Source organism: Chrysochloris asiatica, unplaced genomic scaffold (assembly GCF_000296735.1).
Source record: "Chrysochloris asiatica unplaced genomic scaffold, ChrAsi1.0 scaffold00004, whole genome shotgun sequence".
NCBI classification, from domain to species: Eukaryota; Metazoa; Chordata; class Mammalia; order Afrosoricida; family Chrysochloridae; genus Chrysochloris; species Chrysochloris asiatica.
In genome coordinates this window covers 20,512,654-20,525,199 of record NW_006408522.1, presented here as the reverse complement: position 1 = coordinate 20,525,199, position 12,546 = coordinate 20,512,654, and the positions used below count along the sequence as shown (strand labels likewise).

The 12,546-nt window shown below is 41.2% G+C and overlaps 1 protein-coding gene across 1 annotated transcript in view; it reads right to left on the bottom strand.

The window, feature by feature from the left end:
• The window catches only part of LOC102814488 (sodium/nucleoside cotransporter 2-like), a 24,804-nt gene that overhangs the window by 3,504 nt on the left and 8,754 nt on the right, over nucleotides 1–12,546 (bottom strand). The window contains 11 exon segments of the mRNA XM_006831860.1: nucleotides 97–208; nucleotides 2,976–3,074; nucleotides 4,731–4,812; nucleotides 5,749–5,946; nucleotides 6,111–6,279; nucleotides 6,696–6,826; nucleotides 6,911–7,036; nucleotides 9,746–9,826; nucleotides 10,254–10,334; nucleotides 10,770–10,847; nucleotides 11,190–11,303. Coding sequence (XP_006831923.1) covers nucleotides 97–208; nucleotides 2,976–3,074; nucleotides 4,731–4,812; nucleotides 5,749–5,946; nucleotides 6,111–6,279; nucleotides 6,696–6,826; nucleotides 6,911–7,036; nucleotides 9,746–9,826; nucleotides 10,254–10,334; nucleotides 10,770–10,847; nucleotides 11,190–11,303 — 1,271 coding nt within the window.

Genomic DNA, 12,546 nt, shown 5'->3' with positions numbered 1-12,546 from the left:
CATGGTTACCATCCAGACCTTATTTCTTTTCCCTTCAGGAGACTGTGGAGTAAAAGCCAGAGTCTAAGAGGAGGCAGCAGGGATTCTGGTGCTCACCTTTGGAAGAGCTCTTTGCAGCACACGTAGGTCTCATAGCTGCTGTTGGTGAAACTTGTGCTCAGAAAGGAGACACAGTCAGCTTCCATACCCCTGGGGACATGGAGGATTCCTGAAAAAGGAGACAGAGCTACTAAGGAAAAGTTTCTACATGGTCTTTTAGATTCTATTTTTTCTTTGAGTGTTAATGAAATACATTATAGATTAGGTGGCTCATCTATGCACCTGAGGAATGGATGATTCAATCAATGTTCTGGGGAAGATCCTGTTATAATCTAGGTGAGTAATTTCTGCAACCACCTCTGGTCTGTCCACTTGTCATACTGTGGTGGCTTGTGTGTTGCTGTGATTCTGGAAGCTATGCCACGAGTATTTTAAATACTACCAGGGCCACCCATGGTGGACAGGTTTCAGATGAACTTCCAGACTAAAACAGACTAGGAAGGAGAGATGGACTACTTCCAAATATTTAGTCACTGAAAACCTTATGAAGAGCAGAACACTGTCAGACAGCACCAGAATATTAAATATTGAAACATGATGAAGAACACCAGAATATTATCAGATATAGTGCCAGATGATGAACCCCTCAGGTTGGAAGGCACTCAAAATACAACAGAAGAGCTGCCTCCTCAAAGTAGAGTTGACCATGATGATGCAAATGGTTGAAAAACTCCATATCATCAGCCAAAACAAGGCCAGGGGCAGACTGTGGAACAGACTGTGAATTGCTCATATGCAAGTTCAGGCTGAAGTAAACTAAAATAAGTCCATGGGAGCCAAAATATGACCTTGAATATATCCTGCCTGAATTTAGAAATCATCTGAAGATCAGATTTAATGCATTTGACATTAAAGATGGAAGACTAGAAAAGCATGAGATGAAATCAAGAACATCATACAGGAAGAAAGCAAAAGGTCATTAAGAAATAAGAAAGAAGGAAAAGACCAAAATGGATGTCAGAAGAGATTCTGAAATTTGCTATCCAACATAGAGATGCTAAAGAAAATGGAAGAAAAGAGGAGGTAAAAAAAGCTAAATCAAAAATTTTGAAGAGCAGCTTGAGAAGACAAAGTCAAATATTATAGCAAAACGTGCAAAGACCTGGAATTAGAAAGCCATAAGGGAAGGGCATGCTCAGCATTTCTCAAGATGAATGAACTGAAGAAAAAGTCAAGCCTCGACTTATGGTATTGAAGGATTCTATGGGCAAAATGTTGAATGATGCAAAAACCATCAAGAAAAGATGGAAGGAATACAGAGTCACTGTACCCTCCCCCCACCCCCCAAAAAAGGTTGATGTCAAGCATTTCAAGAGGTAGCATATGACCAAGAGCCGATGATATTGAAGGAAGAAGTCCAAGTTGCGTTGAAGGCTTGGCAAAAAACAAAGCTCCCAGAATTGATGGTATATAAATTGAAACCTTTCAACAAACTGAAGAAGCACTGGAGGCACTCACTCACCTGCCAAGAAATTCGAAAGACAGCTCCCTGGCCAATTGACTAGAAGAGGTCCATCTTTGTGCCCCTTCCAAAGACAGGTGACCCAACAAAATGCCTAAGTCATTGGATAATGCCACTATTATTTCATACAAGTAAAATTTTGCAAAAGATAATCCCAAAATGGCTGCAAACATACACTGACAGAGAACTGCCAGAGGTTCAAGCAGGATTCTCACAAGGTTGTAGAACAAGGGATATTATTGCTGATATCAGATGGATATTGTCTGAAAGCAGAGAATACCAGAAAGATGTCTATCTGTGCTATATTGACTATGAAGAGGCTTTTGATTGTGTAGATCATGACAAGCTATGGACAACATTGTGGAGCATAAGTATTCTGGAACACCTACTTGTGCTCATGAAGAACCTGTACATAGACCAAGAGGCAGTTGTTTGAAAAGAACAAGGGAACACTGAATGGTTTAATATTAGGAAAGGTGTGAGCCAGGGTAGTATTCTTTCACCATACTTATTCAATCTGTATGCTGAGCACATAATCTGAGAAGATGTATTATAAAAAGAAGTATGTGGTATCAAGATTGGAGGAAGACTCATCAACAACCTGTGATATGCTGATGATATAACCTTGCTTGCTGCAAGTGAAGAGGACTTTAAAAATTTACTGATGAAGATCAAAGAGCACAGCCTTCAGTACGGGTTGCCCCTCAATGTAAAGGAGACAAAAATCCTTACCACTGGACCAATAAAAAAATCCATGTAAATGGATAAAAGATTGAAATTGTCAAAGACTTCATTTTGCTCAGATCAACACTCATGGAAGCAGCAGTCAAAAAATTAAATGATGTTTTGCATTAGGTAAATCTGCTGTATGAGACTTCTTTAAAGTGTTCAAAACAAAGATGCCAGTTTGAGGACAAACGTGAGCCTGACCTAAGCCATGGCATTTTCAATAACCTCATATGCATGTGAAAGTTGGACAGTGAATACGGAAGATCATACAAGAATTGATGCATTCAAGTTATGGTGCTGGAGGAGAAAATTGAAAGTACTATGGACTGCCAAAAGAACAAACTAATGTGTGTTGGGAGAAGTACAACCAGAATGCTCCCTAGAAACTCCATCTCTCATACTTTGGACATATTATCAGGAAGGACCAGTCCCTGGAGAAGGATATCATATTTGGTAAAGTGGAGGTTTGGAGAAAAAGAGGAAGACCCCAATGAGATGGATTGGCAGAGTGGCAGCAGCAATGGGCTCAAACGTAGCAATAATTGTAAGGTGGGCACAGGATCAGGCAGTGTTTTGTTCTGTTGTGCATAGGGTCACTATGAGTTGGTACCAACTCAGTGGCACCTAACAACAACAACAACAACAACAACAACAATTTCTGCAAAGACCAAGCTGAGGTACTTACCTGCCATACAGGCACTGATAAGAGATACAGTGGCTCCTGTGAGGAGGGCTCTGACTACAATCTTGGATAAGTCACTTTTCCGGTGGGGTACCATTGATGCTGCAGACAACAACAACAACAAAAATAACTTGATTTCTTCTTCACCAGACAATCAGGTATTTCCCATAGTCCCCATTTGAAAGAATGCAGAGAAACAAAATATAGCAGATGAATAGCATCCTTACCACCAACTCTCAGAGGCTTGCCATTGGTACTGTAAGGAACGTATATATACATTAGTCCTGAGGAATCACTGACACACACTTTTCCCAGGTCAAGGATTGTGTGTCTGAACCAAGTCAGTAAAGTAACTTTGGTGGTTCTATGAATATTCATAAGTTGTATCTGCATAAGCAAACCTCTGGATTGGTCTTTTGTTATTATTATGTGCTGTGGAGTCAGTTCTGACTCATAGAGACCCTGTACAGGGTTTCTGAAGCTGTGAATCTTTATGGGAGCAGAAAGCCTCATCTTTCTCCCATGGAACAGCTGGTAGTTTCAAACTGCTGACCGTGAGATTAGCAGCCCAATTCATAACCACTATGCTACCAGAGCGACCAGAATTAGTTGGTCTATTTTGCAACAGAAGAATAAGGAGGGCAGCATTCACACAATGCATATCCCACTCTTAGATGAAATCTCTCATAATCAGACAATAATTGAGCAATAGTATTAGAATGATACAGGCAAATATTTAGCGGAAGGGAAAGAGATAAATTGAAAGGAAATGATTTCACCTTTAAATTATTCAATCAACTACCAAATATGGTAATATGACTGCAAGCAGAAATGGACCACCGAGATGCATTGCTTCTTATACTTCATTCCTTCCAAGATTCAGTTCTAACTTGGATCTGTCAAACTCTTAGAATCTGCTAGTCATTTCCCCCTGTCCCTGCCTTTAAGGACAGTGCCACCATCCTTATACTATTTTCTCCAACCATCACCCATATTCAGCAATATCCTCGTAATCTAAATTTATCCGTGTCTGCTTAAAATATTCAGTCCTCCCACACCTGGTGGTTTGCAGCTTTTAATCCAATACTTTCCACAACTTGCTCTCCTACTTTCTATCTGCCATATGTGTCTGCTCTTTTTGTCCTTTGTTTCCTTGTATAGCTTCTATTTCTGTAAAGACAACTAGTATACGACTAAATTTCATTCAGTACCTCATTACTAAATAAAAAACACACAAAGTATATTTACTTACAATTTAATAGCAAGATAGAGGTAATATCATTATAAAACTTTTCCCCATACTAAAACAAGCCAAAAAACCCCACTCACTCATAGGGACCCTATAGGGCAGATTAGAACTGCTCCTAAGATTTCTGAGCCTGAACAGATAGCCTCTTCATCTTTCTCCCACGGTGGACTGGTGAGTTTGAACTGTTGACCTTGTGGTTAACAGTCCAACTCTTTACCCACTATGCTACCAAGGCTCCTTTTCTCCCTTATAGGGAAAAGAAAAATACAATTGGTCACCTGGACCTCCAATCTACAGGAAAAAAATAGCTGTAGTTGAAATTATAAGCCTAGGTGTGGGTTCACACATAGCAAGGTAGCAGGATTGTTTTGGCTCCTAATAAACTGCAGTCTGAGAGCATCCATTTCACATCCGTTTCTCTATTTGGTCTCAACTTATACTGAAATAGCAGGACTGTCCACTGGGATCTGGTGGACTTCCTGGGGATGTGGGCAAATGGATTAACTCACTCAAGCCTCCCAGTGTGATTCCCATGGAGCTAAGATTGGAAAATCCACAGAGGGAAAATGTTGTAATGATTTCAGCTCTCTCCTAGGAAAAACAAAAATAAAGAAATAAATTTAGTCCCATGTGTGTGCATACATGATAGAAAATTTAGAGTACATAGAACCCTCAATCTTTTTCATACTAAGGAATGTGGAAGGGATGCTTATATAATAGCTGCTACATGGCACCATAGGATAAGCACTCGACCTCGAGGTCAGTTTGAATTGCAAGGACGGTGGTTCAAATTCATCAGCCGTTCCTTGGAAATCATATCCAGGGTCACTATGAGTTTGGAACTAATTTGATGGCCTGTAACAGTAACAACAAGCTGAATTATTACAGGGATAATGATATGGAAATACCATGGGCATCTTTGCCAAATGCTGTTATTGCTAAGGCGTAAGAATAAGGGAAAAGTCTAGGAATGAGGATGATTGAGAAGAAGGAGCTAGAGAGACAGACGGGGAGAGAGAGATCATTGTAGGAGCAAATTAAACTTATAAGTGAAGAAAAATCAGCAAACAATTTGCTGCTGAGTTGATCCTAACTCATGTCGACCCAATGTGTTACACAGAGTAGAATTGTGCTCCAGAGGGCAGTCAAGTCTATGACCTTCAGAAGCAGACCACCAGGAAGGACTTTCTTCCAAGGAGCTTCTGTGTAGCTTTAAACTGCCAAACTTTTGGTCAATAGTGGAGTGTTTAACTATTTATACTCCTCCCCCCCCGTGACTCCATAAATGAAGAAGGGGACACTAAATCACTGCCCCAGTGGTAAAGACCCAATAGTTACGTTGTAGAGAGATGCTGATTCCGAGGGTGGAGGACAAACAGTGTACAGACCTTAGGGGAGCTCAGACACTGGAGATAGAGGCAGAAGAGCATACTTCTAGGCTTACTTTTGTGTAGCACTTTCTGCCTGCCTGCACATAGCCATGGCTGAGACCTCACATTAGAGATGGGTTTCTACATTGCTACTTACGGAAATCCACTGTTTCTCACCCCCAATCCATTCTTCTACTCCAGAGAGGCGTTTCTGCTTGTATTGAGACAGTTGTTGATAGGCCACAAATTCATTGATGAAGAACTTGATCCCTATCATTTCAGCCACCATTGGACAGTCTGCCCACTCTACACCCATCATGAAGACCATCGGTCTTAGAATATAGGAGCAGATGACCTAAGAAAATGAAAGAGAGACTCCAGGAGTAAAGAACAAATGGGAGTCAAGAAGAATTTTCTTGAGCTTTCACTCAGTCCTCCCTGCCCCTTCCAATTTATGCTTTCACTTTCAATTTATGATTAGTTCAACAAATCAACAGATGAACAAATGGGATCCTTTACCTGGAAGCTGAGTCCCTGGATCTCCACTAATTCCCCTAGCCAGGTGAGGGCAGCATTGATGAAGGCCAACACAGCCAAAAAGGCGACCAGGTTGGCTGCTACATTAGCAGCAAGGCCTATGGCATCGGTGGCTCCATTGCTGGCAGCTTCCAGGATATTATTCTCCTTCCTGTGGTTATTGGGCATGAGGGGAAGGTTATGTTGTTTAGAGTAGTCTCAGACCTCAGAGAACAGAAATCCTATTGTCTCTATAACAGGAGGAGGGTGCAAGGCTAGTTTGAGTGGTGATGGGGCTCCTTAATAATCCTATTAGTGGACATTACTTTGAAGCAAAATCACATATAATTGTCACGGAATTGCAGTAAAATCAAGGACAGAGGGTATGAGCATGCAAAAACTAGTAACAAATGGTAGGGTTAAACATATACACAGAAGAGAATCAATGTGATTGACTAGAGGCAGAGATAGGCAAGAAAGCCTATGCAGTCGTATTATTCCTCCCAGGGAGACTTCAAGCCTCTGTTACCACAGTACCACTGCACCTGACCTCACCATCTCCTAAATTCTATACCTCATTGGACTCACCCACGAGGCAGCTTTATCCCTTCTTTATTCTTGAATTTAGACTCTTCCATTTCTGGATATACCAGCTTTGACAAGGCAAGAGCACAAGGTGCAGCCATCACAGAAGCAGAAATCAAGGATGCCGGGCTGACCTATAGGCCAGACATAGGGGTCAAAGTCTCTGCAGAAACCAGAGCTCTGTCTTACTCACAAGTGGTCAAGTACATTATACCTACTCCAAAGGATATGTAGGCTCCCAACACAGTGCCTGAAATGGTGGCAAATCCTCCAGTCATCACCGCATGGATTTCAGAAAGTGTCATGTCTTCAAGGTATGGACGGATGAGAAGAGGTGCCTCTGTCTATAAAAAAGGAGAAGTCAGTCAGATTGCAAGAAGGTATACCTCCCACCCCAGACTGCCCACCTCATTCCCGAGACTTGGTACATTAGACACTCACTCTTCCAGGTAAGCTGTATTCTAGTAGGAAAATAGGATGGTGCAAGACTGGACAGTGTTTCATTTTGTTGAGCACAGGGTCACTATGAGTCAGAACTGACTCAATGACACTAACAACAACAACAGTGAAAACTAAGTATTCTAATACACTTCATTGTGCTCATGAGGAACCTTTCCATAGACCAAGAGGCAGTTGTTAGAACACAATGAGGGGATAATGAATGATTTAAAATCAGGAAAGGTGTGCACCATGATTATATTCTTTCACTGTACTTAGCTAATCTGTATGCTGAGCAAATAATCTGAGAGGCTGGGTTATACAAAGAACACAGCATCAAGATTGGAGGAGGACTCATTAACAACCTGTGATATGTAGATGACACAACCTTGCTTGCTGAAAGTGAAGAGGACTTAAAATATTTACTGATGAAGATCAAACACAACAGACTTCCGTATGGATTGTACCTCAATGTAAATAAAACAAAAATTCTCATAACTGGGTCAATAAATAATGTCATGATAAGGGGAGAAAAGATTGAAGTTATTAAACACTTCATTTTGTTTGGGTCCACAATCAATGCTCATGGAAGCAACAGTCAAGAACTCAAATGATGTATTGTGTTAGGCAAATCTGCTGCAAAAGACTTCTTTTCAAGAGCAAAGATGTCAATTTAAGGACTAAGTTATGTCTGACACCCAAGCCATGGTATTTTCAATAGCCTTCTAGGAACATTGGACAATGAATGAAAAAGACTAGACCATAGAAGAATGGATGCATTTGAATTATTGTGTTGGTGAAGAATATTGAAAGTACCATGGACTTCCAGAAGAACAACAAAAAAATCTGTGCTGGAAGAAGTACAGCCAGAATGCTTTTTAGAAGCAAAGACGGTGGCATGTTGTTTGTACTTTGGGCATGTTGTTAGGAGGGACATCATGCTTGGAAAAGTGGAGGGTCAGCAAAAAAGAGGAAGGTCTATTTCCCTAATAAGATGGATTGACACAGTGGCAGTAACAGTGAACTTATAACAGCTGGACATGGACATGGGCTCTGTTGTGCATGGGTCACTATGAGTTGGAACTGACTTGATGGCATTAACTAACAACAACAGTGAGTGTGAGCTCTGCTCTCAGGCTTTCTCAGCTTCTGCCTCACTCTCTCTGGCACCTGGTCATATTCTGCCTGGCATTGTCCTCACCTGTTTTCATATATGTTTGTCTTATCCATTTAAAATTTTAAATATCATAGAAGAGCTCCCTATTCATCTGGAGCAAAAGAGAAAGAAGGAAATCCCAAGATTCAGAGAAGGAGCTGGTCTGTCAGATTAATTATCTACATGAGCCATGACCTCCTCTACTCGAAAACTAGAGATGGTGCCTGGATACCATTATCATATGTTCTGATCAAGACCACAGTAGATGGATTTTGATAGAAAGGGAGAAAACCACGGAACAGAACTTCAAGTTTTCCAAAAAAATCCAGATTTACTGGACTCATGGAGACTGAAGAAATCCCCAAGATGTTCTTTTAACCTTGAACCAAGTCTTAGGATATTAACATGAATAAGGCAACGTTCCTACTCTTAAAAATTTAGAATCTAGAAGAGGAAGCAGATTATGGTCAATTTCAGCAAAACATGGTAAGGTACTAAGGTGGTAGGGGTTAACACACACAAGAAGCACTTGAGTATACTTCAGAAGCAGGCTCCGGTGCTTGGAAGAGAGAGCGCTCCTTCCTAACTCCTTGTCAATTTGACAAGCTATGGGTTTTAACTCTGAGCTGATTGGGCAATAGCATATATTGAGGAGTCCTAGTGTGGTAATGAGCACTAGACCAAAAGGTTGGTTTGAACCACAAGGTCGGTGGTTCGAACTTACCAGCTTCTCCTCAAAAACCCTATACAGGTTCGCTATGAGTTGGAACTGACTTGACGACATTTAACAACAACACACTAACTCTATACAGAGGGAGTAGAGTGACTTTGTAGGATAAATACTGAGCTACAAACCACAAGGTTAACAGTTTGAGCCTGCCAGTTTCTCTGTGGGTGAAAGATGAGATTTTCTGCTCCCACAAAGGTTTACAGCCTCAGAAACCCTATTCAGGATCTCTTTGTGTTAGAACCGACTCGACAATACTTAAGAACAACAACACCCTATGTAGACAAATGTGCCAAACAAGTCCCATGTGGAAAAATCTCAGTGTTCGCCATGAGCAAGGCAAACTGTTGCCTCTTTAGAGACCCTGGAAAACAAGGGCACAGGAAGTCACCCGGAAAATCCAGATTGTAGATCAAACATGATCCCTAGCCTCTAAAAGTGTAAAACATGGACCAGGACTTTTCCCTAAATTCCTGTGTAGGAAGTTAGATCCATGACTAAAGGTATTCAGTTTAAGAAAGCCTAGATTAATATTATCAGGCATGAATGGTAAAAATAATGAACTCAGTCCCCTTTGATCCTGTGAAGCTTTTTTCTCATCAGCTATCGGCTGATCACACAATCTTCATTCATTTGAGTTTCCAGAAGGAAAGCATGCTTTCCTCCACTTGTTTTCTGCCAGGCTCTCAGTTACACAGAGAAAAGAAATTCAGAAGGCCTCTGGCCACTTACCATGCCCACAAAGATGTTTCCTGCCACAGCTAGGGTCTCAGTGGCAGTGGTGCCCATGGTGACTTGCAAACACCAGGCGATCTAAAGGGATAAAGAGACCCAAGCCATTAGCTTTAGCAGGAGTCTTAGAAAGTGTCCAGAAAAATCCCTCCCTGTCCATTTTACTGATAAGAAAACTGAAGACTAGAAATGTAACAAGCCCAAAGCCACAAAGAAGACTACAAATAAAGCCTGAACCAGAACTCAAGACTCTTGACTTTTTGAACAATTAAACTAAAACTAAAGGATAGTATGGCTCGTTTTCTCTTTCAGCTTTTCCTCTTGGCTACCTAGGGCCTGGACCTGACCATTAGAAATGAGGTATGCTTGGAAGAAATGACCTTGTCACACTGATTCTAATTTTCTCCAGATCTTACATATAAGCATTTCCCTAAAGAGTATCTTCGTGCCTCTTGACAGATCACAGAATGAAGGCCCCTCTCCTGATTGGTATTTGAGAATGACTCACCTTCTGAACTACCCACTGCACAAGGCCCAGATAGTACAGTATGGACATCACACATCCAAAAAAAAGGATGATTGGTAAGGCCTGTGTAGAGAATAATGGAACAGTTGGTAACACACACACATGACATGTGCTCATGTCTACCTCAAGTGGACTCTGTCAAAGCTCCAAATTAAGCTCTCAGGTATCCCAAGAGTATCTGAACAGTGGAGATACTCGGTGGATCTTTAAATGCAAACTAGTCTAGGAACAAATTAAGAATGTATTGGAAATCTATTATTCCATCAGTAGTACTAAGCCTCAAAGAAATCTTATCTGAACCTTCCTAGCCTAGCCCATACTTCATCCTATTTCAAGATGGTAATGATCAAAGGGCAAGAGATTGATGCTGTTTTCTTTACTGATGGAATTAAATCCTTTCATTGTGGTCAGATTGGTTTACAGGATGGATGGACATATTCATCTTCTGCTTTGCCCCCCATTGACCATCATTTCTGTTCATAAAGCAGCAGATACAACCTGAAAAGCAAAGACATCCTTGACCAGTGTTTCCCCAAACACAAAACTGGATCCAGCCACAGTGTAGTTCAGGAAAATCTGAAGGAAAGAGAGAGAATAAGAGTGAATCCAGGAAGGACGCAGAAGAGAATAAGATCAGCATCATTCATGATTATGGCCTTCTACTGCTATTGAGGTTGGCCTCCCTTTCACAGTATGAAGGTAGGCTACTTCCCCATGAACTGCTTACTGAAAAACAGCAGGACTTTGCAGGTCAGTCCTCTTTATTCATATTCTTAGTTATACCCCTCTATACACTCTACTTTCCCACCAAATCTCTGACCATCATTAATAAGACAGTTTGATATCTTAATGCTTCCCTACTAACTGTTTTCTCTAGGGTTCTAAAAGAGAACAATCCTCCCATTCAATCTCTCATACCTGAACCTGGTTTCCCAGCCACTGGAAGGCAATAAATCCAGGATCAGTTCTGATGACCAAGATCCCAAAGACAAATTGAAGACCCAGGCCCCAAAGCACTGTCCTCCAGGGCACCTGGAATCAATAAGAAAATTATTTCAATGATAGTTCTTAACTCTACTTGCCTATTACTTAGTTGTGTTTTTAAATATGGGCATTTCATCATCTACACACATGTACTCTGATTACAGCCCACACAAAATGCTAACGATAAAACTCAGGTAAAATGGCGGAAGGGTAAAGAGCACAGTAAGGGGAATTGTTAAGTGCTGTGTGCCATTGAGTTGATTCTGAGTCATAGTGACTAGACACAGGGTTTCCAAGAGCAGCTGGTGGGTTTGAACTGCCAATGTTGTGTTAGCAGTCCAATGTTTATCCTGCAGTGCCACACCAGGGGCTAGGGCAACAATATGTAATGAACCAAATATGCCCAAATATGTCTAGAGGTTAGATGACATACTATTATGTTGTTAAGTGCCAATGTTCTGACCCATAGCAACCCTGTATAGGGTTTCTGAGGAGTGACTGGTGAGCTTGACCACCAACTTTGTGATTCAAACTGACTTTGCAGTCTAGCACCTTAACCCACACCTGGACTCCAACACAGTATTATACAAACATATTTTATTGTTGTTGCTAAGTGCTGTTGAGTCAGTTTCCGAGGCTATAAATCTTTATGGGAGCAGAAAGTCTCATCTCTGCTGGAGTGGCTGGTGGACTCCAACTGCTGACTTTGTGGTTTGCAGTTCAGTGCTTATCCTACAGAACTACCTGTTCACCTTGTTGTTGTTGTTGTTGTTAAGTGCCGTCGAGCTCACCTACAATTGTATATTTTCCATTGCCATTCTGTTTATTCCACTCATACAAACCTTGTACAGTGTTTCCAGGCTTATGGAGCAGAAAGTGTCATCTTTCTCTTGAGGAACAGCTGGTGGATTTGAACTGCTGACCTTGTAGTTAGCAGCCCAATGCGTCGCTCACTCTGCCAACAGGGATCCTTAATGTTGGCTTGCTGTTGCTGTTGTTGAGTGCTATTGAGTCAATTCCAACTCATAGCGACCCTCTATAGGGTTTCCTAGGAACAGCTGGTGGGTTTGAACTGCGGACCTTGTGGTTTGAAGTCCAATACTGATCCTACAGCGTCACACCAGGAGTGCTGATACTGGCTTAAATCAACAAAATTGGTATCAAGACTCATGATAACTGGTTTAGAATCTCTGAGATCTTTAAAACTTCTAGTGGCAAAAATTTTCAAAGGAGGCAAATACTGTTAAGAATTCAGTTCTCAGAATCTTCAGTGAGTACTATCCAGTCTGTC